Below are 27,311 nucleotides of genomic sequence, written 5' to 3'. Positions count from 1 at the left end.
GGTAGACGGAACTCGGATTGATAAGTATGATTCAGTGGTCGGAATATGAGGAAATGATGTGTCAGTCAACGGGCGGGAAGGGCGTATTCCGCCCTGTACCTCAAGCAATCAGTCAGTAATTAGGTTTGTGTTAGCTGGGTGATGTTAAGTTAAACCCTGAGGGGTTTCTGTTTCCCCCCTCCCGTCTTTAAGACGTTTCTCCAAACTAATCCGATGGAACACCTCAGTAGTGGTCATTTCGATTCCACTGCCTTGGATTGCTTTGTTTGTAAAACCGTTGTATGAAGGCAGGTAGTTTCTTTAAAGCGGAGGGGAAGGGGGAAGGGGGATTGATGTGGAATATTATTTCCTACATCAGAGCACAATACAAAATGTGGGCAGGTGCTGCTAGGGGGGATAAAAATGAAAATTGAGTGCGAGCAGGACAGTAGAGGGTGCAATTTCAAACCGGCATCAAGGTGCATTTGTGCAGATTGAGTGAGGGAGCGCTGTGTGTTGCGTCTTGTGCGGTTGCAGTGTCAGGATGTGCTTGATATTCGACACTACGTAGCAAAAGGAGGGAAAACGCTCCAATCTCTAGTTTCATATGAACGTCAAAAAAAATCTCAGGCATTTAAATGCTTAAAAAATCACAAGGAGCTTTCTAACAAACCCCTGTACGTTTAGCATCGGGTGTTTTCTTTTCAAGCCAGAAAATTATATAATACATATATATTTTTTAAAAAGGCTTTGAGCAGCCCACTGAATGAGCATTGTGGCATTTGAGATCGAGGGCGGTGAAAAAACATAGCCCTCCCACTGTAACAGACAAGTCAGGAGCCAAGCAGCCGGTGGATGTGCCTCGCACACAAGGCTTGCTTTGTGTAGTGGGCGAGAAGATTGCATCTCCTCGATGCACGAGACTTTTTTTTTGCATCACGGATGCAGTATTTTTTGCATGCTGCAGATAACTTATCTAACCTGAGCTGCGGATTTATTATTCTGCATTAGTGCATCCCCCACGTTATTAGCAATGCATCGAGGTTAAACGCAAAACGATCTTTTTTTTTTGATCGTCAAAGATTTATTTGGCTCGTTCAGCTGCGAGACCGAAAGGCTGGAAGCTTTCAGGTCGCAAAGCCCACCAAATGCTGTATTGTTACAATCTCTCTAATTGTCTGCATCTCGAGAGACTAGAGGACCATGTGAAGCCGGACGCCTCCCTTCGCCCCCCTCATCCTGCTCCGTGCGCCAAGCATGGTGCCGCGGTGGCTGTGCCCCCGCTCCCGGCTGTCGCTTGGGGTAGCCTTGTGTGTCTTTGTCCTCTGCTGGCTCTACGTCTACCCGGTCTACAGGATTCCTAACGAGAAGGAGATCGTCAGCGAGATCTTGCAGCAGGCGAAGTGGAGGAGAAACCAGACAGCCATCGCTGATTTCAGGTAGGAGAGGGTGGTCGAGGGCAAAATGGTCAGTGCGGGGAGATATAACGGCACGGTGAGCTTTAATTGACGGCAAACGTGGAAAGAGCCGGTGAAGTATTGGGAGCAGCGCAGTGTCTCCATACATACAGCAAAGGACAGTGTCTCTTCCACACACATGCCCCCATTGTACGGACACACCCACACATAGATAAATTCACACAGCCACATACCAGTTCAAAAACATCTGTTTATTATGTCGTGGATATATAAACAGGAATACACCATCTACATACAGTACCAGTTTAATAATATCAGTGGACTGTATATGCATTTGAGAATGGACTTACCAATTCAAATACATCCATTGTAATGTGTGTATGTATAACTCAAGCGTATAGGAACTTGCAGCAACCCAAATATGCCCATGTTTTATTGTCCTCTATACACATGAACATAATATACCAATTGAAAGTTGTCGGTGTATTATTAAATATCCGTGCATGTGTATATCCAATGTCTCATACACACACCCATGATGTGCATTTATGTGTAGGCATGACCTCCACATACATGTGAACATACGTGCACACATGGAGGTCTATGCTGTGTGGATCTAGCATCATTACAGCGGCCAAGCCCCCAATGAACATAGCACAGCACAGGTGTAACTTGTACAGTATATCTCACTGGCTGGGATTCTGCTGTTGGGCAGATAAACCAGGGAACACTTATTTCTGCCGTGACAGCCCTGTATCTGAAAGAGGGCTTGATCTTCCTGGAAACCACAGTGTCATGTCTCCAGGGCTGAGGAGAAGGATTTATTTTGGTTTGGTGTAAGTGATTCTCCTCATAGTCTTTAATTATCTGTCTGTTCTTTTAGTTGTAACCACACAGTAGGTAATCAGACAAATCTGATTAGAAGGTCAACAAATAAATGAATATTGCACTTGAGATCTGAGTTTCAAGTCAACTGCTAATGGTTTAGATAAGACCATAAGACATAGGAGCTGAATTAGCCTTTGAATATTCTCTTGCTAATTTATATTCTTTGTGAAGGTGTGGAGAACTGTGGCTGCTGATTATTGGGCGTCACCGGCAGAGCCCTGTGTAGCAGATGTACCAATCATTTGTCTTGCTTATTTTGTGTTCCAAAGACTGGAGAGGTCAGTGGTCACTTGGCGGGATACACTGATATTAGATGTGTTGTTTTCCCATCAAACCCCGCTCCCCACCTTCCATAAAATGTGTGTTGTGGATGTAAAGATCACAGTCTGCACATACAGTGGTTCACAGACAGGCTGACTGCTCCCAAGAGTGGTGCCTGGTCATAGAGTCATACAGTGCAAAAACAGGCCCTTTGGCCCACTGAGTCAGTGCTGACCATCGATTTTGTCAGATTCTATGACTCCCTGTCAATCTGGGGTCAACTTTCAATGGCTGCCTAACTTACTGATTGGCTAGTCTTTGGGATGTGGGGGTAACCAGAGCAGCCAGGGGAATCTCAGAGAGTCATGCGGACTCCACAAAGACAACGTCAGAGAACAGGATTGGACCTTCCTCACTGGATGTGTGAGGCAGCGACACTGCTAACTGCAGCACTGTGCCTCTCCCAACTGCGCTGAAATCCCCCATAATCAGTACAGACACTTATTCTGCAGGGAGCACGGAGAAATTCCAGGAGACTCAGGAATTAATGAATTGTGCGTGTAAGGTGTTCTGAGGTCGGAAACACCCTCGATTTAAGGACAGATTCGGGTTCCATTCATACCTTAGCATTGAGACTGAAGACATGCAGCTACTCCCGGGGCAGGGATGGCCACCACCAAACTCCCCAGCTGAGCAGGATGAAAGTCTCAAGTCAAAACATAAAATGCTAGAAGCACTCAGCGAGTCAGGGCCCATCAGTGGGAACGGAAACAAAGTTTTGGGAGGAGGGGAGAAGCATATGTAGTAAATTGAACAGGCAAGTCCAGTGGGCAGAGATGGTCGGGGAGATGTGGAGGGCATCAGAGGACTGGTAGTCTTAACATACAGTCAGCCCTCCTTATCCGCAGGGGATTGGTTCCGGGACCCCCCGCGGATACCAAAAAACACGGATGTTCAAGTCCATTATATAAAATGGCGTAGTATTTGCTTGTAACCAACGCACATCCTCCCGTATACTTTAAATCATCTCTAGATTACTTATAATACCTAATACAATGTAAATGCTATGTAAATAGTTGTTATACTGTGTTGCTTAGGGAATAATGACAAGAAAAAATGCTCAAGGGACGAGTGCTGGAGAGAGAACTTCCGGGTTTTCCAGATCCGCGGTTGGTTGAATCCGCGCATGCGGAGCCCATGGGTAAGGAGGGCCGACTGTATTTACGTTAATGCAAAGAGCCTTACTGATAGGACGACTAAACTGGGAGTGTGGATCAGTAAGTTGAGATAATGACATCGTAGCACCACTGAAGTGTGGCTGAAGGATGACCAGGAATAACAACACAATGCGATACTTTAAAGCATGACGGGGTGGCGGGGGGGGGGCTGTTCAGAAAACAGAGCTAGCGCCATGCTGCTAATCAGGGAGAGTATTGTAGCAGTACTCAGAGAGGACATGCTGGAGGGATAAGAAGTTACAAGAAGGAGACAATCGCTTTGATCTGATTACTGTATACCATAGGCCTCCAAAAGAGTCAGCAGGGTTCAGAAAAGCAAATAGGTGAATAAATAGCAATAGGGTGCACTGACCGGCTCTTCTGCTCTGCTGACATTAACGGAAAGGTTGTTCTCGTGACACCACGTCACTAAGCTCTCATCTCCTACTTACTCCGACTCGACGTTATTTGAGATTTGGCACATTAATGTGGTGTCATTTGCAAATTTTTACATGGCGTTAGCGCAGAATCTGGCCAGGCAGTCATGACTGTATCGGAGGTAGAGGGCTGGGGAAACTGCCTTATGGGGCACCAGTGTTGAGGGTAATCATGGTGGAGGTGTTTATTTATTGTTATTTTTATTTAGAGATTCACCATGTTAACAGGCCCTTCTGTGCCTGCACCGCCCAGTTGCATCCATGTAACCAGTGAACCTACTAACCTTTATGTCTCTGGAGGAAACCAGAGCACCCAGAGGAAACCCACTCGGCCACAGGGAGAACATACAAATTCCTTACAGACAGTGGTGGGATTGAACATAGGTTGCTGGCTCTGCATGACTGTATGTTAAGTACTAACTGAATAAGGTCAGTTGGTGAGGAAGTCCCCAGATGCAGTTGCAAAGGGAGATGTTGCGCCCCAAGTCCAGGAGCTTGGAGATGGAACGGTTTATTTTTATATTATATTGTAGTTTTTTTAGTTTGCATGGAATCGCGGCATCGAAAACAGAACTGTAGTAAATAGGAGTCTGATGAAGGTGCCTTTACTATCCAGATGCTCCAGACATGAGTGATGGGGCAGGAAGATGATGTCCGCCGTTATCTTGTTTTGGCAGTAGGCAAATTGCAGTGTGTCGAGGTTGTGGGAGGCTGGGACTGATCTGTGTAATCACCAGCCTCTTGAAATGTTTCATGATGATGGATGTCAAAGCCACCAGATGGTAGCTGTTAAAACACGTAACCTTATTTTTCGTTGCTCCGGATATGATGGTCATCTAGTGGTGGAAGTCTGTGGAGGAAATGTCTGTGAGCAGTGACCACAATTTGCTTTAAGGTATTTGTGGACGAGAATGAGGTTGGATCTAGAGTAAAAGTAATAAATTGGGGGAGTCACAAGGAAATCTGCAGATGCTGGAAATTCAAGCAACACACGCAAAAAATGCTGGTGAACGCAGCAGGTCAGGCCGCACCTACAGGAAGAAGTACAGTCGACGTTTCGGGCCGAGACCCTTTGTCAGGACCAACTGAAAGAAGGGATAGTAAGAGATTTGAAAGGGGGACGGAGGGGGGAGATCCAAAATGATAGGAGAAGACAGGAGGGGAGGGGTGGATCTAAGAGCTGGAGAAGGGAATGGATCATGGGACAGGAAGCCTGAGGAGAAAGAGAAGGGGGGAAAGGAGCCCGGCGGGTGGAGAGCAGGCAAGGAGTTATAGTGAGGGAGAAAAAAGAGAGAGAGAGAAAAAGGGGGGGGGGAAATATATAAAATAAATAAGGGATGGGGTGTGGAGGAGGAGCATTAACGGGGGCATTAAATTGGGGGAGTGCTGACTTAAATGGTACAAGACCAGGAGATGGCATGAGTAAATCGGGAAGACCTGTTAGAGGTATAGCCCCCCCTGGCCACCCTCAGGGTTGCTCGGCTCGCTGTCGTCTAGGGAAACAGCCTCAGCCCCAGCAAACTGGGTAATTCGTTTGTGTGGATGCTGTGTGAGGTACCCCACGCTGCCCAAATAACAGACATTACACCAGATGCAATTAAATGATATACAGTTTATAGATATTACTGGAACTATATAATTAATAGAGAATAAAATATAAAAGGAAAATAAAAGGCGCCACACTTATCAAACTTCAATCTCTTCGTGCACAAAACAGTTGGAGCTCAAGGACCTTCTTCTTCACCCTGCGACCCCTTCGGACCACCTCGACCGGCCACCTGGGACCAACAACGGTGGTCAACCAGACGCTCCATACGAGTCCGTCTCCGTCTCCTCGCCGAACGTCCCGCTCGGGGTCCGACCCTGTTAGCGGACTCACAGCACCTCGTCCATCCTCTGTCTCGCTTTCCCGCCTTCTGCCCCAAAACCCCGCGCATACAGTATCTTCAAATACACCAAAACCATAACAACTATCCCAATTGGTTAATAACGTATCTCTTATCACCCTCTAAACCACAACAAGCTGCTAGCGCAAACTTTCTCAGCGTTTAAGACAACAAAGCTGCATTCCCCAGATTAACATAACAAAAATGCCATTTTAATTAGCCTCCGCAGTAACATAAAAATCGAAACCCCGTTGCACTGGGAAGAAACACAAGTGACTAGATTAGATTAGATTAGCTTTATTTGTCACATGTACAAACGTTTGTACATTGAAACATGCAGTGAAATGCATTGTTTGTGTCAAATTAAATCAGTGAGGATCATTGTCACCATACTTTTGGCACTAACATAGAGTGCCCAAAACTTACTAACCCTAAAGTATTTCTTTGGAATATGGGACGAGACTGGAGCTGCAGGAGAAAATCCAGTGTGGTCACGGAGAATTCACAAACTCCTCAGAGGCTGCGGTGGGAATTGAACTCCAGTCACTGATCACTGGCTTTGTAAAGTGACGCACTGACCACTATTCTTTAAAAGTGAAATACTGAGTTTGAAATTATCGTGTCCCTGCAAGGGTGAAAGGATTAGAGAGTCTTGTTTAACAAAGGAATTGGAGAATTTGATCAGGCAAGGTTGGAGGGGTGGGGGATTATGTCAGGTATAAGAAATTGGTATCGGGTGAACCCTTTTAGATTTATAGAAACTATAGGAGACATTTTAATAAAGCACTTAGGAAGGCAAAAAGATGATATGAACTAGCCATGACCAACAGAATTGAAGAGAATTCCAGAACATCTTGTAAACATTAGAAGCAAGAAGGTAGTTAGGGAAAAAGTATGTAGGTCCCTCGAGGGATCAAAAGGGAGACTTTTGTATGGAGCCGGGCTATATCTGTGGTGTCCTGAATGAATACATTAGTATTCATCAGGGCAAAGAATGGGGAGGATGAAGAGTCAAAGGAATGATAGTCTGCAATATATTGCAGTAATGGCTAGAAAATGGAAGACTGGGAACATTTTAACAAAGCAACAAACAGCTATTCTGTAAGCAATAAGGAAATGGAAGATAAATTATGAAAGTAAACTAGCACATTAATGTATTTATGCATAGTAACACCTTTTATTATTAAATAAAGTGTAAAGGGATAAAGTGAACTTTAGTCCCTTAGAATAGGAGAAGGGGAACTATTACTGGGTAAAGCAGAAGTAGCTGAGTGTTTGAATGACTATTTTGTGTCACTCTTCATGGTGGAGGATGTGTCTCCTATGCCAAAGAGAGATGTTATGGATGCATTGGGAGGTGAGGATATCGATACATTTGCTATCACTAACATGGTAGTGCTGAGCAAACCAGTGGGCCTAAAGACAAACACATACCCATTCTGAAGGAATGCATCTCAGGGTACTGAAAGATATGGCAGATGTTATAGTTGGTGTGTAACTGGTAATTTACCAAAATTCTCTGGACTCTCTGTAGGCTCTGGTAGATTGGAAGACAATTATTGTCACTCCACTGTTTTAAAAAGGATATAGGCAAAAGCCAGGTAACTAGAGACTGGTTACCTTAACATTTGCAGTTGAGAAAATGCTGAAGCTATCATTAAGGAAGAAGTAGCAAGACATCTGGATAAAAAAGTTCATCATAGATTCAGGAAGGGCAGGTCCCGTTTGACAAACTTACCAGAATTCTTTGAGGATGTAACATGTGGAGTGGATAGATGGGAATAGGAAGATGTATACTTGGATTTCCGGAAGTTGTTTGAGAAAGGCCCGTAGATTCATCGCCTTGGACAGTCTACCATCTGCGGTGGAGACGGCCAAAATGGTACCGCACCAGGTCTTCGGGATCCATGGTTTTCCAGTGAATGTTGTGTCAGATTGCAGTTCGCAATTCTCATCACGTTTTTGGAGGGTGTTCTATAAATTGATTGGGGCAACAGTGAGTCTCATCAGGGGTTCACCTGCAGTCCAATGGCCAGACGGAGTGGGTAAACTAAGATTTGGAACAAACCCTAAGATGCCTGGCCTCAGAAAGAGCAGATGAGTGGTGTGACCATTTGATGTAGACACCTCGCCCACAATACTCTGCAGCATTCGGCACACGGGATGTTTCTTTTCGAATGCCAGTTTGTGTATCCTCCGACCCTGCAAGGAGAACTGGACTAGGGCAAGGCAGATTTTGTTGGCCTCTACCCAGAAGGCTTAAACCAAGGCTAAACGGTCTGGCTGTCTGCTCAGGATTTGCCTCTCCAGGTGGAGCCTAGGAAATTGGCATCCAAGTTCATTGGACCCTTCTGTCCGTACCGATTCATTATTCAGTCGGAGAAAACACTCAGAGGCCACGTTTTCGCTCGATCAAATCTTTATTTAATTTGATCCGAGGAGAGGTAACCACCATACGCATCTGCAGCGTTTGGCAATCAACTCTGCCTAGCACGAGTACAAGGTTACATTTATATCAAAAGAAATGGTTTCAGTTAGCACTTGTTTCCCTGCCCGCGCTTATGACGGTTTTGTGGTTAGCAATTTCATCATGGTCACAACAGCTTCATGTGCAGAGGTACAGGTCAGTAAGCGCTTCTATTCTAAAAAATGAGCATGCAGTTGCAACATCTTAACCATGCCCGGTTCTGTTGTCTAGTTCCAGCCCCTGCTATATTTTCCAGGTCACATACACCATTTAACCCTTTCTATCCCGTACTCCAACCCCCTTTTCACTTACACACTTCAAGGTTCTGAAGAAGTAAACCCAGTGGCTCGTACCTTGCAGCTCCCCAGGACTCTCAGGATCAATCCCACCTTTCATATTTCCAAATTAAAACCTATGAACACCAGCCCTTTCGTCCCACCTCCATTAGTCCTGCTGCCACCCAGGTTTGTAGATGGGAAAGGTCTTCACCATGAGGAGAATTCTGGATTCACGAACTGTTTAGGGATGTCCAGCAGTTCCTCATGGACTGGGAAGGATTCGGACCCACGGAACGGTGCTGGGTTCCTGAAAGGGACAACTTAGATCCAGCTGTCACCCACGATTACCATCACCATCTCTCCGAGCAACAGGGCCATCAGGGGTTGGCCGTAGGGAATGGGTTCTTGTTACGATGTGTACCCAACTGCACCAGCTTCCAGGGTTTAGGCGCTTCAGAATACGGATAGCTGGATTGGCCCCTTTAAGGATTCAGGACCGTCCCGCTAATTGGCAGCCGTGTTGGGCACCAGGATTTCAATATTTAAGGAGCACCTGAACAGAGGTTCAGTGCTCAATCGTCAGCTCTAGTTGGATTATCATCGAGCATCTTGTTTAGTATTCTGTGCTTGTTTCAGTCTTGCATCATGTCTCAATTCCAGTCTCGGGTACTCCATCCCTGCCTAGGTCTCATCGTAATAACCCCTTCAGTCATGTGTGGGAGTCCCTGGTTTGTGAGGCTCAGAAAGAGAATGAGCTCAAGTCTTTATGGTAGTCACAGAGGTACAGCATAATAAAAGTGGAGGACGCTCGCGACATGGTGAACAACGATCAAGTCAGGCAGCATCCGTGGAAAGAGAAGCCATTAACGTTTCTGGTCTGGTACCCTTCATCAGAACTAGCAAAGGGAGATGGGTTGGTTTAGGTGGAAGAAAAGTGAGGGAAGGCAATGGGTGGAACAAAGGGAATTGCTCTGAATGGATGAAATAAAGTGGCAATAATCTCATTAGTCTGTACAATGTGGTTCTAATATGGTATAGTCAGACTGTATATTTAAAAACAAAAGATAGCAGGCAAAAACTGCCACTGTAGATATAAACAGAAAGAAAGAGACAGTTTCCCAAAAGCTCAAGGATTTGATGTTGAGCCCTGCAGGCTGTAACGTGCCAGAGGTGAGAGGAGATGGTGATACCCAAGTTTTGTTGGGCTTCGTTGTTATAGTGCTGAGACTACAGACAGAATGATCAGAGAACGGTGGAGAATGATTGTGACAGGGAATGGGAAGCCTGGGATCACCCCTTGGGCTGAGAATAGTTGATCTGCAAAGCAATCACTCAGTCTGTGTTTGGTTTCTCCAGTGTAGAGGAGGCCTTGTTATGAATGCAGTGCACTAGACTGGAAGAAGAGCAAAGCAACCCATCCACCTTCTGCTTCCCTGCAGCAAAGTCTGTGGACCATATTGGTGACCAGTCAGCTCGCAGCTCAGAGCAGAGCTGAAGCAAGTCATCTTTGATCATGAGGGACTGTCTGAGAAGAAGACAGAGACTTTCTGCCAAGCTTCGAAGTTTCATTATGAAAAGCAGACTGCTTGTCCAGTTTCATATGGTGCTACAAAGAAAGGTTGGGTGAGACTAGAACTGGAGATCATAGGTTAGGGGTGAAAGGTGAAATATTTAAGGGGAATTTCTTCTTGCAGAAATTTCTTCCCAACCCGAGTCAGAGGGTCTTGAGAATGTGGAATGAGTTGTCAGTGGAAATGGTGAATGCAGGTTTGATTTCAACATTTAAAAGTTTAGATAAGTACATGGATGGGAGGGTTATGGAGGGTTCTGGTCTAGGTGCAGCTCGATGGGACCAGAATGATTGTTGTGCTCGGACTAGGTAGGTCAAAGGGCCTGTTTCTGAACCGTAGTAACTCTAAAGGGTCCTGTTCCAATCCACTTTTCATAACCCAGTGACATTACCAGTGAAATACTTTTCAAATGTAGTTATTGTTTCAGATGGGAAATATTATAGATAATGAATATGCTGTAAACTCACAAATAGCCATATAATGAACTGAGTGATTTTGGCCAAGAATAAATAATCAGATAAACCAGTAAAGAGAATTCACCTGCTCTACATCAAATACTATACAGACACAAATTATTAATCAGAAGAATGCTGATTAACAAACCCGGAAGGGTTGCCTCTTTTACTCAGTCTGGGCAAGGTGGGTTTCTGAAGAAGGGTCTGATGTATATGATTTGTGACATGGGTTCTGCAGCTGTGTCAGACAATACAGATGCAGGATTTTGTAAGGTTTCCCTGTCCAACTCACCTTAAGCCTTGGGGAGTCACCATCTCCAGTATACCTGTGAGGGCTGCATGAGATGTGTTGGGCAAGGAGATGTGAAGGTGTTAATTTATCTCTATGGCTTCTGTGGAAAACCGGAAGGCTCCCAGGGGTTGCATTGTAAAACAGGGAAGTTTTCAGTTCTTCAGTTCACCTTTCAGTTTTGTTTTAAATACTGCAGGTTAAGGAATTACATCATTTTTAGTTCTAAGACCGTAAGACATAGGAGCAGAATTAGGCCATTCAGCCCATCGAGTCTGCTCCGCCATTCCGTCATGGCTGATCCCGGATCCCACTCAACTCCATATACCTGCCTTCCTGCCATATATCTGAGCAATGTATCTCAGAGGTTAAGTTAGAAACTTAGGAACTGCAAGGTAGAGGAAGACCATAAATCATTGATTTCTTTAACTATCCCTATAGTTGAATAATCCAGCAATAACTAATTGTGACAATCACTTAGTTAATCCACAGCAGGTTCACACAGCGAAGAAGAAAACTTCAGTGGTGTAAAACTATGGGAACTATTGTCTAAATACCTTATGTTCTCTGAGAAAATTTCCCTTACACACGCTGTACATCAGATATTCCTAGAGAGTGAAACAAATAGCAGTTGTGAAATAAGCCCATCCAGCTGGCCTTAAAATGACTCTTCACTGATCCAAAACATTTCTTCTTTTGCACATTGGTGTATCAGACCAAATGTCGCTCCCTGACAACAGTATCAATACGCACATCATGTTTCTAGGAATATTATGGAGTGATTGGGACTGGGGTGCTCCACAATCACTGGGACCTCGGTGTTGTACCGATGGGCACGAGCAGACGGTAGAAGGATCCTAGTGCACTTGGCTCAATGTTGCAGCTACCACTTTAGTGCAATATCAGAGACTTGCACCGAAAGCTGATGGCATGGTTTCCCACCTAGCTGTGGTCCTCACTGGAAGCTTCGCCTTGGAGGCTAACAAAGGGGGCAGTAAAGCAACTGAGCATTTAGTTAGGGCAGTCCCTGGTCTACTCCAGGGTGCAATTAAACTGGAGCTGTAATGTGTCATCTGAAAATGTGAACACCACCCGACAGCCTATCGGGCAGAGAATGCGAGATGCACAGCACCTGAATACTTCAGAAAGTGATTTCAGCGAATTGTGAGGGTGTCCCCAGCAATATCTAGTGGTGTTGATAGGGTTTGCATCTTCCTCCTATCCCCTCCAACACCTCCCAGATTCCCTTTTCCATCATGTCTTCAAAACAAATCAGTAAGCTTTAAGACCTGGGCCTCAACGTCTCCTTGTGTATTTGGATCCTGGATTTCCTCCTCAGTAGGTTCGGATTAGCAACAACACCTCCTCCACAGTCTCCATCAGTACAGGTCATAAACCCCTTATGACCATGTGGCTCAGCTGCTCCAATGCTATATTGAAGTTTGCTGACAACACCATTGTCACTGGCTGAATCAAAGTTGGTGACAAATCAGCATATAGGAGGGAGATTGAAAATCTGACTGAGTGGTGCCACGACAACCTCTTCCTCAATGTCAGCAAGAGCAAGGAGCTGGTTATTGGCTTCAGGAGAGGGAAACCAGAGGTCCATGAGCCAGTCCTCATCAGGGTTCAGAGGTGGAGAGGATCAACAACCTTAAATTTCTCAGTGTTCTCGTTTCAGTGGATCTGGCCTGGGCCCAGCTGCGTGCAATTAGGAAGAAAGCAGAGTTGTGCCTCTACTTCCTGAGGAGTTTGTGAAGATTCAGCATGATATTTATAACCTTGACGAATATAGATGTGTGGTGGAGAGTATATTGACTGGCTGCATCACAGCCTGGTGTGAAAACACCAGTGCCCTCGAATGAAAGTCCAGGATACGGCACAGTAGATCTCGAGCCATTGAGCACATCTACATGGAGTGTTGTCGCAGGAAAGCCGCATCCACCATCAAGGACCCCACCATCCAGATCCTGCTTTCTTCTCGTTGCTGCCGTTAGGAAGAGAGTACAGGAGCCTCAGGACTCGTCCAGGAACAGTTATTACTTCTCAGCAATCAGGCTTCTGAACCAGAAGTTCACTCAACCCAACTTGTCCCATCACTGACCTGTTCCCATAACCTGTAGATCCATTTTCAAGGTCTCGTCATCTCATGTTCCTGGTATTGTTGCTTGCCTGCTTGCTTGTTTGTTTGTTTGTTTATTTATTTATTATTACTATTTATTTATTTTTGTATTTGCACAGTTTGTCTTTTGCACACCTGTTGGTGCAGTTTTTTATTGGTTCTATAATGGTTATTGGATTTATTGAGTATAACAACAAGAAAATGAATCTCAGGATTGTATATGGTTATATAAATTTTACTTCACTTTACCTGTAGTCATCCACCAGCTCAATTCCTCACTGCACCCCAACCTTGTGCCCTCCTCCTTTCCAGTCCTGCTGAAGTGTCTCGGCCCAAATCATTGACTGTCCATTTCCCTGCACAGACGCTGCCTGACCTGCTGAGTTCCTCTAGCATTTTTGTGTGTGTTGCTCCAGATTTCCAGCATTTGCAGAAACTCTTTGTGCCTGCCGTGTCGTGTGGACCGACTTCAGACCGAGGGCTGTCACCGCCCCAGTATCTATCTGTGCTGAGGGAGACACATAATCTCCAGGCTGTAGTGATAGGTGCTGGTCTCTCCTCTGCAGTAACGCTTAGCAGTGAGTGGGGAGGATTCCCCTCTCCGGTGACGGGAATGATCTCTTCCCTAGCGTACAACAAAATGAATCTCAGGGTTGCATCTGGTGACATATACGTACTTCAATAATAAATTTACTTTGAACTTGGAGCTGTAGCAAGACTGATGGTGAGAAATTGGTCACAAAATCATACAGCACAGAAACAGGCCCTTCAGCTCAACTTGTCCGTACTGACCAAGGTGCCTATTTCAACTAATCTCGTTTGCTCACATTTGGCCCAAATCATTCTGAAACACTCTTGCCCATGCCTCAACCACTTCCTCTGGCAGCTTGTTCTATATTTCACCGTCCACTGAATCTGGTCAATTTTAAATCTTTCTCCTCTCACTTTAAACATATGCTTCTTTGTGTAAAAGACTGTGTGCATTCCCCGTCTACGACCCTCATGGTTTTATACCCCTCTATAAGGTTACCCCTCATTCTTTTAATTGCAAAATAAACTTTATTCATAATTTTAAAAAATTACAAGAATAAACCATGCAATGCCTTTTCATTCTTTACATTCATAGTCAATGCTTTCAGTTTTGTTGTATAGCATTCATTCACATCAATAACGCTGCGGCCACTCATGTGGCCCCTGGGTGGTGTACTGTTACAATAATAAATGAGGAGCTTCCTCCCCAGTAAGAGCAGAACCTGACAGTGTGGTCTTCACCCACCAGACCCCTCATTCTGCAACATTCCAAGGAATATAGGAGATTTGCAGGAATATGGGAGAGTGGGGCGGCACAGTGGCGTAGCGGTTCCATCGCCAGCGAACCCCGATCGGAGTTTGATTCCCACCACTGTCTGTACGTCCTCCCCGTGACCGTATGGGTTTCCTCTGATTGCTCAGGTTTCCTTCCACGTTGCAGAGGCTTATGGTTGGGGTCACGGTTAGTTAGTTGAGGGCAAGCAGTGTTGGTTCTAGAAGCCTGGTGACTGTTGCAGGCTGCCCCCAGCACAATCCTCGTGTCTGTGTTTGTCGTTGACACAAGCAGTACATTTCACTGTATGTTTTGATGTACATGTGACAAATAAAGCTAATCTTTAATCTTGAATGAAGTCCCAGCCTGCCCAACCTCTCAGGCCCTCAAGTTCTGGTAAATCTCACCACCTCCTGTGGAGCAGCTTTAATGGGTTTTGGTTTACCAGCCCCTTTCCATCTGCCACCCTCACCACTGCCATCTCCTTCTGCCACCCACACACAATCGTGTGTGCTGCATGTCTTATTCTTGCACCCTAATCTCTTCCTGCCTCCAGCCCGCTCTCCTGAATTGGATTGGAATCAAGTTGATTATCACTCATTTGTCAGTGCAGTGCAAGACAAAAAAAAATCTATAAACCCCAAAAATATGGATAGTGCAGAAGGGAAATATAGCGTAGTGTTCATGACTTCATGGGCCTTTCAGGAATTTGGTGGTGGAGGGGAAGAAGCTGTTTCTAAAATGTTGAATGTGGCTTCAGGCTTCTTTGATGGTAGCAACGGGAGCCAAAAAAATTCTTTTGAGGAAATTACAAGGAGCGTAGACAAAGGAGATGCAGTAGACGTGGTGTACCTGGATTTTCAAAAGGCCTTTGACAAGGTGCCGTACCGGAGGCTGCTTGGCAAGATAAGAGCCCATGGAATTACAGGGAAGTTACTAGCATGGGTGGAGCATTGGCTGGTCGGCAGAAAACAGAGTGGGAATAAAGGGATCCTACTCTGGCTGGCTGCCATTTACCAGTGGAGTTCCACAGGGGTCAGTATTGGGACCGCTGCTTTTTACCATGTATTTCAATGATTTGGACTATACTATTAATGGATTCGTGGCTAAATTTGCTGATGATACAAAGATACGTGGAGGAGTGGGTAATGCTGAGGGAACAGAGAGCATGCAGAGAGACTTAGATAGTTTAGGGGAATATGTAAGGAAGTGGGTAATGAAATTCAATGTTGGAAAGTGTATGGTCATGCACTTTGGTGGAAGAAATAAATGAGCAGTCTATTATTTAGATGGGGAGAGAATTGAAAATGCAGAGATGCAAAGGGACTTGGGAGTCCTTGTGCAAGGTACCCTAAAGGTTAACCTCCAGGTTGAGTCGGTTGTGAAGAAGGCAAATGCAATGTTGGCATTCATTTCTAGAGGTATAGAATATAAGAGCAGGGATGTGATGTTGAGGCTCTATAAGGCACTCGTGAGACCACACGGTGTATTGTGCGCAGTTTTGCGTTCCTTATTATAGAAAGGATACCCTGACATTGGAGAGGGTTCAGAGGAGATTCACAAGAATGATTCCAGGAATGAAACAGTTACTGTATGAGGAACGTCTGGCAGCTCTTGGAATATTCCCTGGAATTCAGGAGAATGAGGTGGGGATCTCATAAAAACATTCTGAATGATAAAAGGCCTGAACAGATTAGAAATGGCAAAGTTATTTCCCATGGTAGGAGATCCCGGGACAAGAGGGCACGACTTCAGGATTGAAGGATGTCCTTTTAGAACTGAGATGCGGAGAAATTACTTTAGTTAGAGGGTGGTAAATCCATGGAATTTGTTGCCACGAGCAGCTGAGGAGGCCAAGTCATTGGGTGTACTTAAGGCAGAGATAGATAGGTTCTTGATTAGCCAGGGCATCAAAGGGAATGGAAAGAAGGCAGGGGATTGGGGATGACTGGGAGAATTGGATCAGCCCATGATTGAATGGCAGAGCAGACTCGATGGGCCAAATAGCCTACTTCTCCTATATCTTATGGTCTTATGGTTTTAAAATAACTTTCCAGGATGTTACTGAGCTAGATAGCCTGGGTTCTAAGGAGAGGCCGTATAGGCTTGTACTTTGCTCCCTGGAGCTTCGGAGATTAAGAGATGACCTCATAGAGGTTTATAAAATCACGAGGGTCATACATAAGGTGCATGGTTGCAATCCTTTTCCTGGAGTAGGGGTCCAAAACTAGATGACACAGGTTTAAATTGAAGGGGGAGAAAAGAGGTATCTTTTTCACACCTGGTGATGAGTAAAGGAACAAGCTGCCAGAGGAAATGGTGGAGGTGAGTATAATTACAGTAGTTGAAAGGCATTTGGACAATTACATGGATTGGATGAGGCGAAAGTGATATGGGTCATATAATATCTTTCTTAGAGTACTTTTTTGTCTTGTACTATACTTTGCCACAAAGATAGGTCAGTGAACCGATTGCTGCCATTGGTGGAAGTTGATTTGCAAGTCACGTTTTTCACACAGCGAGTGGTAGTTGTGCGGATCCCACTGCTGGGAGAGGCTTTGGAAGCAGATACGATGGAAACATTTAAGTGGCATTAGGCATTTAGAAGAGTAAATGAACAGGCAAGAAATATGGACAGTGTTGCAGCAGATGGGTTTAGTCGTGATCAGCATAGAGATTGGGGGGCTGAAGTGTCTATTCCTGTGCTTGACTGATTGCAAGAAGGTTGCCGACCCATGTTCTAAGCTTTCCTGTCTGAAGCTCTCTGTCTCTCTAACTGTCAAACCATGCTCTTTCTAACTATCCTTTGTGACCAAGCTCTAGACATCCGCAGTAATATATCCTCATCATCCAAGTCTGTATAATAATGTTCCTACAAAGTGCCTTGGGACTCTAGTACTGTACATTAATGACATTTATTTATAGGCAGCCTTTAATGATTACTCCACAAATCTGTATTTAAATGCTTTGAGGTTCCCAGCATCCTGTGAAATTTGGAGATGTTCCATTTGGTTTTTCACTAATTTGTTGCTACTTCGTTAATATCTTTTTGGAGGGACTATATTGGGGTATTTGCTGGGTCACCACCAATTATCCTACTAAGAGAGATTCTTAAATAAAACTTGAAGGTTGATAAAGAAGTATTCAATAACAATAACCACGTGGTACTGAAAAGAAGAAACAAAAATGGGACATAAACCTCAAAGATATTCAATTTCTCCATTCCAGAGAACTTTTGTCATTAAAGTTCCCCATGTTTAGGGAATTTTAATGAATGCTAGTGAGGCTAGAAATAGGAAGATAATGCAGCTAAATATGTGGCTAAGGAAATGGTGCAGGAGGAAGTGCCTCATGTCTCTAGACAGTTGGGCTTTGTTCCAGGGAAGGTGGGACCTGTTCTGACAGGACGATTTGCACCTGAACTGGAGGGAGACTAACATCCTTGCAGGTAGGTTTGCTATTTCTGCTCAGTGGGGTTTAAACTAGATTTGCAGGGGGAGGGGAACCAGAGTGTTAGAACAGATAGTGAGGTGGAGGAGGATTAAGGTCATGTGAGGACTGCATGTATAGACAGTAATCAAAGGTGTGTACATGATAGAAATGTTCTCAGGTGCAAATATTTCAATGCAAGGAGTATTGTAGGTAAGGCAGATGAGCTTAGGGCATGAATTGACACGTGGGATTACGACATTATTGCTGTTAGTGAGACTTGGTTGCAGAGGGGCAGGACTGGCAGCTTAATATTCCGGGGGTCCGTTGTTTCAGACGTGACAGAGGGGGAGGGATGAAAGGGGGAGGAGTGGCATTACTAGTCAGGGAGAATATCACAGCTGTGCGTAGACAGGACAGCCTGGAGGGCTTGTCTACAGAGGCCATATGGGTGGAGTTGAGGAACGGGAAAGGGGTGACCATACTAATAGGGTTGTATTATAGACTGCCCAATAGTCAGAATTGGAGGAGCAAATCTGTAGAGAGGTAGCAGACCGATGTAAGAAACAGAAAGTTGTAATAGTAGGGGATTTTAACTTTCCACATATTGACTGGGACTCCCACACTGTGAAAGGGTTAGATGGCGTGGAGTTTGTCAAATGTGTTCAGGGAAGTTTTCTAAATCAATATATAGAGGTACCAACGAGAGAGGATGCAATACTTGATCTCCTATTAGGGAACCAGACAGGTCAGGTGACAGAAGTATGTGTAGGTGAACGTTTTGGGTCCAGCGACCATAATGTCATCAGTTTCATGTTAATTATGGATATGGATAGGTCTAGTCCTCGAGTTAAGGTTCTAAATTGGGGAAGGGCCAATTTTGAGGAAATGGGAAAGGATCTAGGAAGAGTTGGATTGGGATAAGTTGTTTTCTGGCAGGGATGTGTTCAGTATGTGGAAGGCATTCAAAGGCGAAATTTTGAGAGTGCAGAGTTTGCATGTTCCTGCCAGGATTAAAGGCAAAGTTAACAGGCATAGGGAACCTTGGTTTTCAAGGGATATTGGTGATCTGATTAAGAAAAAGAGAGAGGTGTATAGCAGGTATAGGCAACAAGGAACAAATGAGGTACTTGAAGAGTATAGAAAATGTAAGAAAATACTAAAGTAGGGAATCAGGAAGGCAAAAAGTAGGCATGAGGTTCCTTTGGCAGATAATGTGAAGGTAAACCCGAAGGGTTTCTACAAGTACATTAAGAGTAAAAGGATAATAAGGGACAAAATTGGTCCCCTAGAAGATCAAAGTGGTCGTCTATGTGTGGAGCCTCACGAGATGGGGGAGATCTTAAACATTTTTTTGCTTCAGTATTTACTCAGGAAACTGGCATAGCGTATATGGGAGGAAGGGAAACAAGCATCAGTGTCATGGAACATATAGAGATTATAGAGGAGGAGGTGCTTGCTGCCTTACAGCGAATAAAGGTACATAATTCCCCCAGGCCTGACATGATATTTCCTCGGACCTTGTAGAAATTGCAGGGGCCCTAGCAGAAAAATTTAAAATGTCCTTAGCCACGGGTGCGGTGCCGGAGGACTGGAGGGTAGCTCATGTTGTTCCATTGTTTAAAAAAGGCTCCAAAAGTAAACTAGGTAATTACAGGCCAGTGAGCCTGACATCAGTAATAGGTAAGTTATTGGAAGATGTTCTGAGAGATCGGATATATAGTCGGCCCTCCTTATTCGCGAGTTCCGCATGTGCGAATTCAACTAACTGCGAATCGGGAAAACCCAGAAGTTCTCTCTCCAGCACTCATTGTTCGCCTCGCATCTCGTTTGCTCGCTACTTTGTTTCTGTGAAAAAAATGGCTCCTAAAAAGCAATTACGTGGTCAAAGCAATTCCTCAAAGGCTAAGAGGGAGCGTAAAGAGCTACCTCTCGCCGAGAAATTAGAAATATTAGATCTTTTGAAAAGTAGCATGTCGCATTCCGAAGTGAGCGGTAAGGTTAGTAAGAACGAATCCAGCATTCGCACAATACAGCAGAAAGAAGCGGAAATTCATGCAAGTGTTAGTGCCAGGGATGGCTGGCCGGCTATGTAAAGTGCTACAGCCTCAAGAACTTAAAGATCACAGGAGAATCGGGATCGGCTTTCCCAGAAGAGCTACAATGGTTGCGTCTGTACTGAACATGTACAGACTTCTTTTCTTGTCATTATTCCCTAAACAATACAGTATAACAACTACTTACATAACATTTACATTTACATTGTATTAGGTATTATAAGTCAACGGAACAGAAACACTGAGGGCCGTGGGTCCTGTGCTGCCCTGGGTTCTAAAGTCCACCCACACTGAGACAGGTTAAATAAGGGACCTGAGCATCCGTGTTTTTTGGTATCTGCGGGGGGGGGGGCGTGGGGGGGGGGGTCTCGGACCCAATCCCTTGCGGATAAGGAGGGCCGACTGTACAAGTATTTGGACAGCCAAGGACTGATTAAGGATAGTCAGCATGGTTTTGTGCGTGGTGGATCGTGTTTAACGAATCTTGGAGAGTTTTTCGAGGAGGTTACTGAGAAAGTGGATGAAGGAAAGGCTGTGGATGTTGTCTACATGGACTTTAGTAAGGCCTTTGACAAGGTCCCACATGGGAGGTTAGTTCAGAAGGTTCAGACACTAGGTATCCATGGAGAGGTTGTAAACTGGATTCGAAATTGGCTGTGTGGGAGAAGACAGAGAGCAGTAGTGGATGATTGCTTCTCAGACTGGAGCCTGTGACTAGTGGTGTGCCTCAGGGATCTGTGCTGGGACCATTGTTGTTTGTTGTCTATATCAATGATCTAGATAATAATGTGGTAAAATTGGATCAGCAAGTTTGCTGATGACACTAAGATTGGAGGCGTTGTGGACAGCGAGGAAGGCTTTCAAAGCTTGTAGAGGGATCTGGACCAACTGGAAAAATGGGCCAGAAAATGGCAGATGGAACTTAATGCAGACAAGTGTGAGGTGTTGCATTTTGGAAGGACAAGTCAAGGTAGGACATACACAGTAAATGGTAGGGCACTGAGGAGTGCGGAGGAACAAAGAGATCTGGGAGTTCAGGTACATAATTCCCTGAAAGTGGTGTCACAGGTAGACAGGGTTGTAAAGAAGGCTTTTGGCATCCTGGCATTCATAAATCAAAGTATTGAGTATAGGAGCTGGGATGTTATGGTGAGGTTGTATAAGACATTGGTGAGGCCAAATTTGGAGTATTGTGTACAGTCCTGGTCACCCAACTATAGGAAGGATATCAGTAAGATTGAAAGAGTACAGAGAAGATTTACTAGGATGTTGCTGGGTCTTCAGGAGTTGAGTTACAGGGAAAGATTCAACAGATTAGAACTTTATTCCTTGGAGTGTAGAAGAATGAGGGGGGATTTGATAGAGGTTTACAAAATTATGAGGGGTAAAGACAGAGTAAATGCGAATAGGCTCTTTCCACTTAGATTAGGAGAGATAAATAAGAGAGGACATGGCTTTAGGGTCAAAGGGGAAAGGTTTAGGGGGGACATTAGGGGGAACTTCTTCACTCAGAGTGGTGGGAGTGTGGAACGAGCTGCCATCTGACGTAAATGTGGGCTCACTCTTAAGTTTTAAGAATAAATTGGATAGGTACATGGATGGGAGAGGTCTGGAGGGTTAAGGACTGGATGCAGGTCAGCGGGACTAGCGGAATAATGTTTTGGCACAGACTAGAACGGCCGAATGGCCTGTTTTCTGTGCTGTAGTGTTCTATGGTTGTATGGTTCTAATGTGTTGGACTAGAAATAGTATCCAAGAAAACCCTCATGTAGGGCAAGTAGCTTCTGCCTTTGGAAAAGTTACAGAATGGTTTGTTTTGGGGTGTATTCTCAGGTGAAAGAGGTTACTGTCTGTAGAGAATGGGGCATAAGGGGAAGTTTGAACCATACTCTAAGTGGGTACATTGAAGCATTTCATATGTATGTCATGTAACACAGAAACAGGCCCTTTGTCCCACCAAGTCTGGGTTCATCGCCAATCAAATAGCATGGAAACAGTCTCTTCACTGACTCCATGCCACCTCCATCCACCCATTTACAGTAATCCTCCATTAACCCCATCATATTCTGTCACTCACCTTCACACTAGGGACTATGTAGTGGTAGATTGGGAATGTAACTAGGTCAATATGGCGATCCCTTGTGGTGCGCTGAAGGAGCAAGTAGATAATGCTAAGCCTTTGTAAGAGACTCGTCAGGCTGCACTTGGCACTTGGGGATATTGACAACAGTTTTGGGGCTCTATATCTCAGAAAGGATGTGTTGTCATTGGTGAGAGTCCAGAGGAGGTTCCCGAGGATGATTCTGGGAACGAAGGGCTTAACATATGCGAAGCGTTTGGCAGCTTTGGGCCTGTACTAACTGGAATTTAGAAGAATGACGGAGAGGGGGTGGGGGAGGATCTCATTGAAACCTACCAAACGTTGAAAGGACTAGATAGGGTGGATGTGGAGAGGATGTTTCCTGTGGTGGGGGTATCCAGAACTCGAGGGCACAGCCCCAAAATTGAGGGGATGACCTTTTAGAACAGAGGCAAGGAGTTTTTTTTTAGCCAGAGAGTAGTGAATCTGTGGAATGCTCTGCCACAGACTGCAGTGGAGGCCAAGTCCTTGGGTATATTTAAGGCAGAAGTTGATAGTTCCCCAATCGGTCAGGGCTTCACAGGATAGGGCAAGAAGGCAGGTGTATGGGGTTGAGTGGGATCCGGGATCAGGCATGGTGGAATAGCGGAGCAGGCTCGATGGGCTGAATGGCCTAATTCTTTTCCTATGTCTTATGGTCTAATGTACTGCAGCCGGTTAACCAATCAACCCCCATGCCTTGAGGGAAGCTCGCGGAGGAACTCTCTTGGTCTGAAAGAGAAATTGTAAACCGCACACGGAGAGCACTGGAAGTCAGGACTGAACCAGGGTCACTGGAGCCGTAAGCCAGTGCCACTTCACCATCAGTAGTGTTGCTGAGCTTTCGATCAGTGGGGTTTTGTGTGCATCGGACTGCACTGGTAGATGGAGTGTGTAGCTAGGCTAATATGGTGATCCCCTGTGGTGCTGTGAAGGGTAGCAGAAGATGAGAGGCCTGCAGACCGTGTCTCTCCACTGCCACAATCCTTCTGAGGTCAGAGCTCTCCGGTTCTGGACTGGAATTGGGATGCAGTGTTGAAGCTGTACAAGGCGTTGGTGAGGCCAAATTTAGAATACGCAGTTCTGCTCATCGACCCACAGGAGCAATGCAAGTAAGCCTGAAAGAGTGCAGAGGAAAATCACACAAGGTTGTCAGGATTTGAGGACCTGTGTTCTAGGAAGAGTGCAGAGGAAAATCACACAAGGTCGTCAGGATTTGAGGACCTGTGTTCTAGGAAGAGTGCAGACGAAAATCACACAAGGTTGTCAAGATTTGAGGACCTGTGTTCTAGGGGAAGGTTGAATAGGTTAGGACTTCATTTCCTGGAGCACAGAAGAATGAGGAGAGATATATACAAAATAATGAGAGGTATAGACAGGGTGAATGCATGGAGGCTCTGTCCCCTCAGGTTAGATGAGAATAGAACTAGAGGGTGAAAGGTGAAATTCCTAAGGGGAATATTGAAGGGGACTTCTTCATTCACTGGGTGGCTCGAATGTGGAACGAGCTGCTGGTGGAAATTATAGATGAAGGCTCAGATGTAGCATTTAAGAGAAGTTTGTATGGGTACATGGCTGAGAGGGGTATGGTCTGGGTGCAGGTAGATGGGACTCGCACAGGCTAGCTGGGCCAAAGGGCTTGCTTCTGCAGTTGTGGTGTTTTATGACTGTGCATCTAGCTGACACAGTGACATCAACAGGTAACCTTGACTCAGCTCTTTACTTCACCTGCCCCCTCCCCCTGTTTCACCTATCACCTTGTGTTTCTTCCCCCCCCCCACCACCTTCTAACCCTGACTTCACATCTTCTCTCCATTTCTAATGAAGGGTCTCGGTCCGAAACGTCAACTACACTCATTTCCATAGATGCTACCTGGCCTGCTGAGTTCCTCTAGTGTTTTGAGTGTGTCACCCTGACTCAGATTTTTCTTTCTTTGCTGATGTTGCCTGACCTGCGAAATATTTCCAGTTGCTGCGTTAAGTATCTCTTGGTTTTTTTCCTCTCTCCTCTGACCATTTGTCTCCATGAAGACTCAACCTGCCTCAGGCAGATTCGATGCAGTTTAAAAAGCCTTCAGCATCCTCTCTCGGCGAGCACTACCGCCATCTCCCGACGTCCCGGCCCTGCTGGCCTCCAGCCTTAGTCACACGCTCTCTTTCTTCTCACTGTCCATCCCCCTTTCCGGCAATTGAAAGAAAGCCTGTTTCCTTCTAAATCTGATGAAGGGTTGATGGACAGGAATGTCAGCCCTTTTCCTCTTCTCATAGATGCTGCCAAATGTCTCCAACATTTTCTACTTGTTCCATTTCAGATATCCAGCAATTGCAGTCTGCCTGCCCCTCATTAACTTTAAGCTCTTTGGTGAAATACTCTGCCAACCATCCTCAGGTTACAAATGTTCAAATCTGGAAAAGCACAACACAGAAACGAGCTCCTGTAATATTATTCAATTCAGAAATCCTACATATGTACTAGGTTTGATCTTACAAACAGCTGAGCTAGTTTCCTGTCTCCATTTTTAGTCATTGTTATTTTTTAAAATCAATATTATGTACTTTTGTTACCTTTCATTACAATGCTGTGGAGGTATAGTGGCAAGAAGTGATTCTTGTATGTTTTCTGACTTATGGCCTAAATAGACTGATGGACTTCCGTAAAAACAACCCTTTTGTTACCCAGGGTTTCCTGTAGAGTGTTGACGGGGAAGTCTGATTGACATTGTTGTAGACTTTCAAAGTTGATTGACAAACATCCTCGTGGGATTAAAAGGCCGAAATCAGTGAATGGCAAACTAACTAAATGGCGACACACTAAAGGCTGATTTATACTTGTGCGTCAAAGCTGCGAACCCTACGCAGAGCCTACACGGATCCCTACACCGTAGCCTGATGAGCACCTCTCCCAAAATGTAACTACGCGTCGCAGCAATGCAGACCGCAACAACTGTGATTGGTCCGCTTGGTAGCATCGCATTTCCTCCTACACTGCAATAGCTTCCCATTGGGTGACTGAAGGGCAGGGAAGGAACTCTGGCTGCAATGCTTTCCATAAAGCTTTACAGACCTCCGAAATTATGGAGGACACATTTCGCTTTTACGAGAAAAGATGCTCGCTTTAAACTTGTTTACTCTGAGAAAGACTACCATGACCATGAAGCCTTGCGTGGGCAGGTGTGTGTGTGTGCGTGCGTGACGTGCCCAAATTGCAGAGCGACGCAGACACACCAACGCACCAGTATAAATGCTCACAACGCACGTAGGCCACTTGTGTAGGTTATGGCATCGAGTTGACACACCAGTATAAATCAGCCTTAAAAGTCATGGTGTATAGTTGATTTTCAAACTAGAGAAATGCAACGGTCTTTGGAAGACGAGATTCTGCAGCTGCTGAATATCTTGAGCATCACACACAAAATGGTGGTGGAACTCAGCATCTATAGTTGACATTTCAGGCTGAAACTCTTCATCGGGACCTGGTGTTGGGATCAGATGAAAGACCTCAGCTGGAAGCATCCATTGTTTATTTCCCTCCATAGAGGCTGCCTGCACTGCTGAGTTCTTTTCGTCTGGCTCAGGAATTTTGCGATTTTGTTAATGGCATCACAAGTGCACTGGTTATGTGTAATTCAGACACATAATAAGCAGAAAGGAAGATGTCTACAGGCACTGGGAGTCTGAAATTGGTCACTTGTATTCAGAAACAGAGTAGGTGAAAGGTTGAACTGAAGAAAGACTGGGAATCTGAAATTTGTATAATCTATCTTTTTACATACTTATTGAAGATTTTGCAGTCCATTTTTAAAATCTTTCTTGCAAGTTTGCTCTCATAACTTTATTTTTCCTCTTTTGAGCACTTGGTCTTTTTTTGCCAGAATTAAGCCTGCTTGTACTCCTTGGACCTACTACTCTTTCAGATAGCTTTGTTTCCTCTGGATCCAATACTGTCCTTCACTTGTTACTGTCATACATTAGTGTAGGCATCTGTTTCTTCCAAATCAATGTTTTATTATTTAGAGTTACAGCAGGATAACAGGCCCTTTCAACCGAGTTACACTCGTGACTACTAGCCTGTATGTCTTTAGAATGTGGGAGGAAACCAGAGCACCCGGAGGAAACCAGAGCACCCGGGGGAAACCAGAGCACCCAGAGGAAACTCACACAATCACAGGGAGAATGTACGAACTCCTTACAGACAGTGGCAGAAATGAACCTGGGCCGCTGGCTCTGTAATAGTGTTATGCTAACCGCTACACTACCGTGCTGCCCAGGGCCGGATTAATCTAGTGCGGGGCCTGTAGCATATGTTATAAAGGGGCCCTAAATTTCAAAAATGCGCATAACTATTAAAACATAAATTATTTACTTGCATAGTAAAGTAATTCAATCTTTTCATTTGCTATAGAGCCAGATAATGCGACAAATGCCTGACACTTCAGTAATAGTATTACTTACATGTAGGTATCAATTTCAAATGTCAAAAGTAACAAAACTACAATTTATAAGTTAGATTTTCTAGATTTAGCATGAGCAAATTTGTTGATGATACTGGGAATGTCTATTTCACGCAGAAGTTCATGTTCAATGCTCATTAGAGTGAGATTGTTCAATCTGTTTTGACCCATGGTGCTCCTTAGTTCATTTTTAATCCTTTTCAGTTTTGAAAATGAGCATTCTCCACTGCAGTTGGTAACCATGAGTGACAAATAGATGCGCAAAGCATTTTCTACATTTGGAAAACATGACTCCAAAGAATTGTCGGTTATCAAACGGTACAACTGTAACTCTACAAGGTCTTGTTTGGCGCCAATATGAGAAGCAAGATCAGTTTTCAACAGTTCAGTAAACTGCACAAATTCTTCATCAAGACTTTTTTCCAGATCTTCCGGATATGATTTAATAAGATTTGATGACCTCTTTACGATTTCTTCAGGTGTAAATGACTATAACTGATGAAGGAATCGAAAAACACCATTCACCTTTAGATAAGCTTTCTGCCTTTTTGACAGGGCAGAAAGCAAATTGTCAATAATGGCAAGAAATGTTCGGCTTTTAAACTTCTGAGAAGGCGTTTGAGATTCAACGAGTGGATCAAGAGTGCTGGAACCACTGAAATCATCATACGCATGACTTTGCTT

At 44.7% G+C, this 27,311-nt stretch overlaps 1 protein-coding gene across 1 annotated transcript in view; it reads left to right on the top strand.

The window, feature by feature from the left end:
* The first annotated feature begins 1,236 nt into the window (after positions 1-1,236).
* st8sia1 (ST8 alpha-N-acetyl-neuraminide alpha-2,8-sialyltransferase 1) overlaps positions 1,237-27,311 on the top strand; it is a 54,537-nt gene continuing 28,462 nt past the window's right edge. The window contains exon 1 of the mRNA XM_072241405.1: positions 1,237-1,418. Within this exon, the coding sequence (XP_072097506.1) occupies positions 1,237-1,418 (182 nt within the window). The remainder of the gene's footprint in view (positions 1,419-27,311) is intronic.

This window comes from Mobula birostris, chromosome 23 (genome assembly GCF_030028105.1).
Source record: "Mobula birostris isolate sMobBir1 chromosome 23, sMobBir1.hap1, whole genome shotgun sequence".
NCBI classification, from domain to species: Eukaryota; Metazoa; Chordata; class Chondrichthyes; order Myliobatiformes; family Myliobatidae; genus Mobula; species Mobula birostris.
Note: the sequence above shows the minus strand (reverse complement) of the source record. Positions and strands in the feature narration are given on the sequence as shown.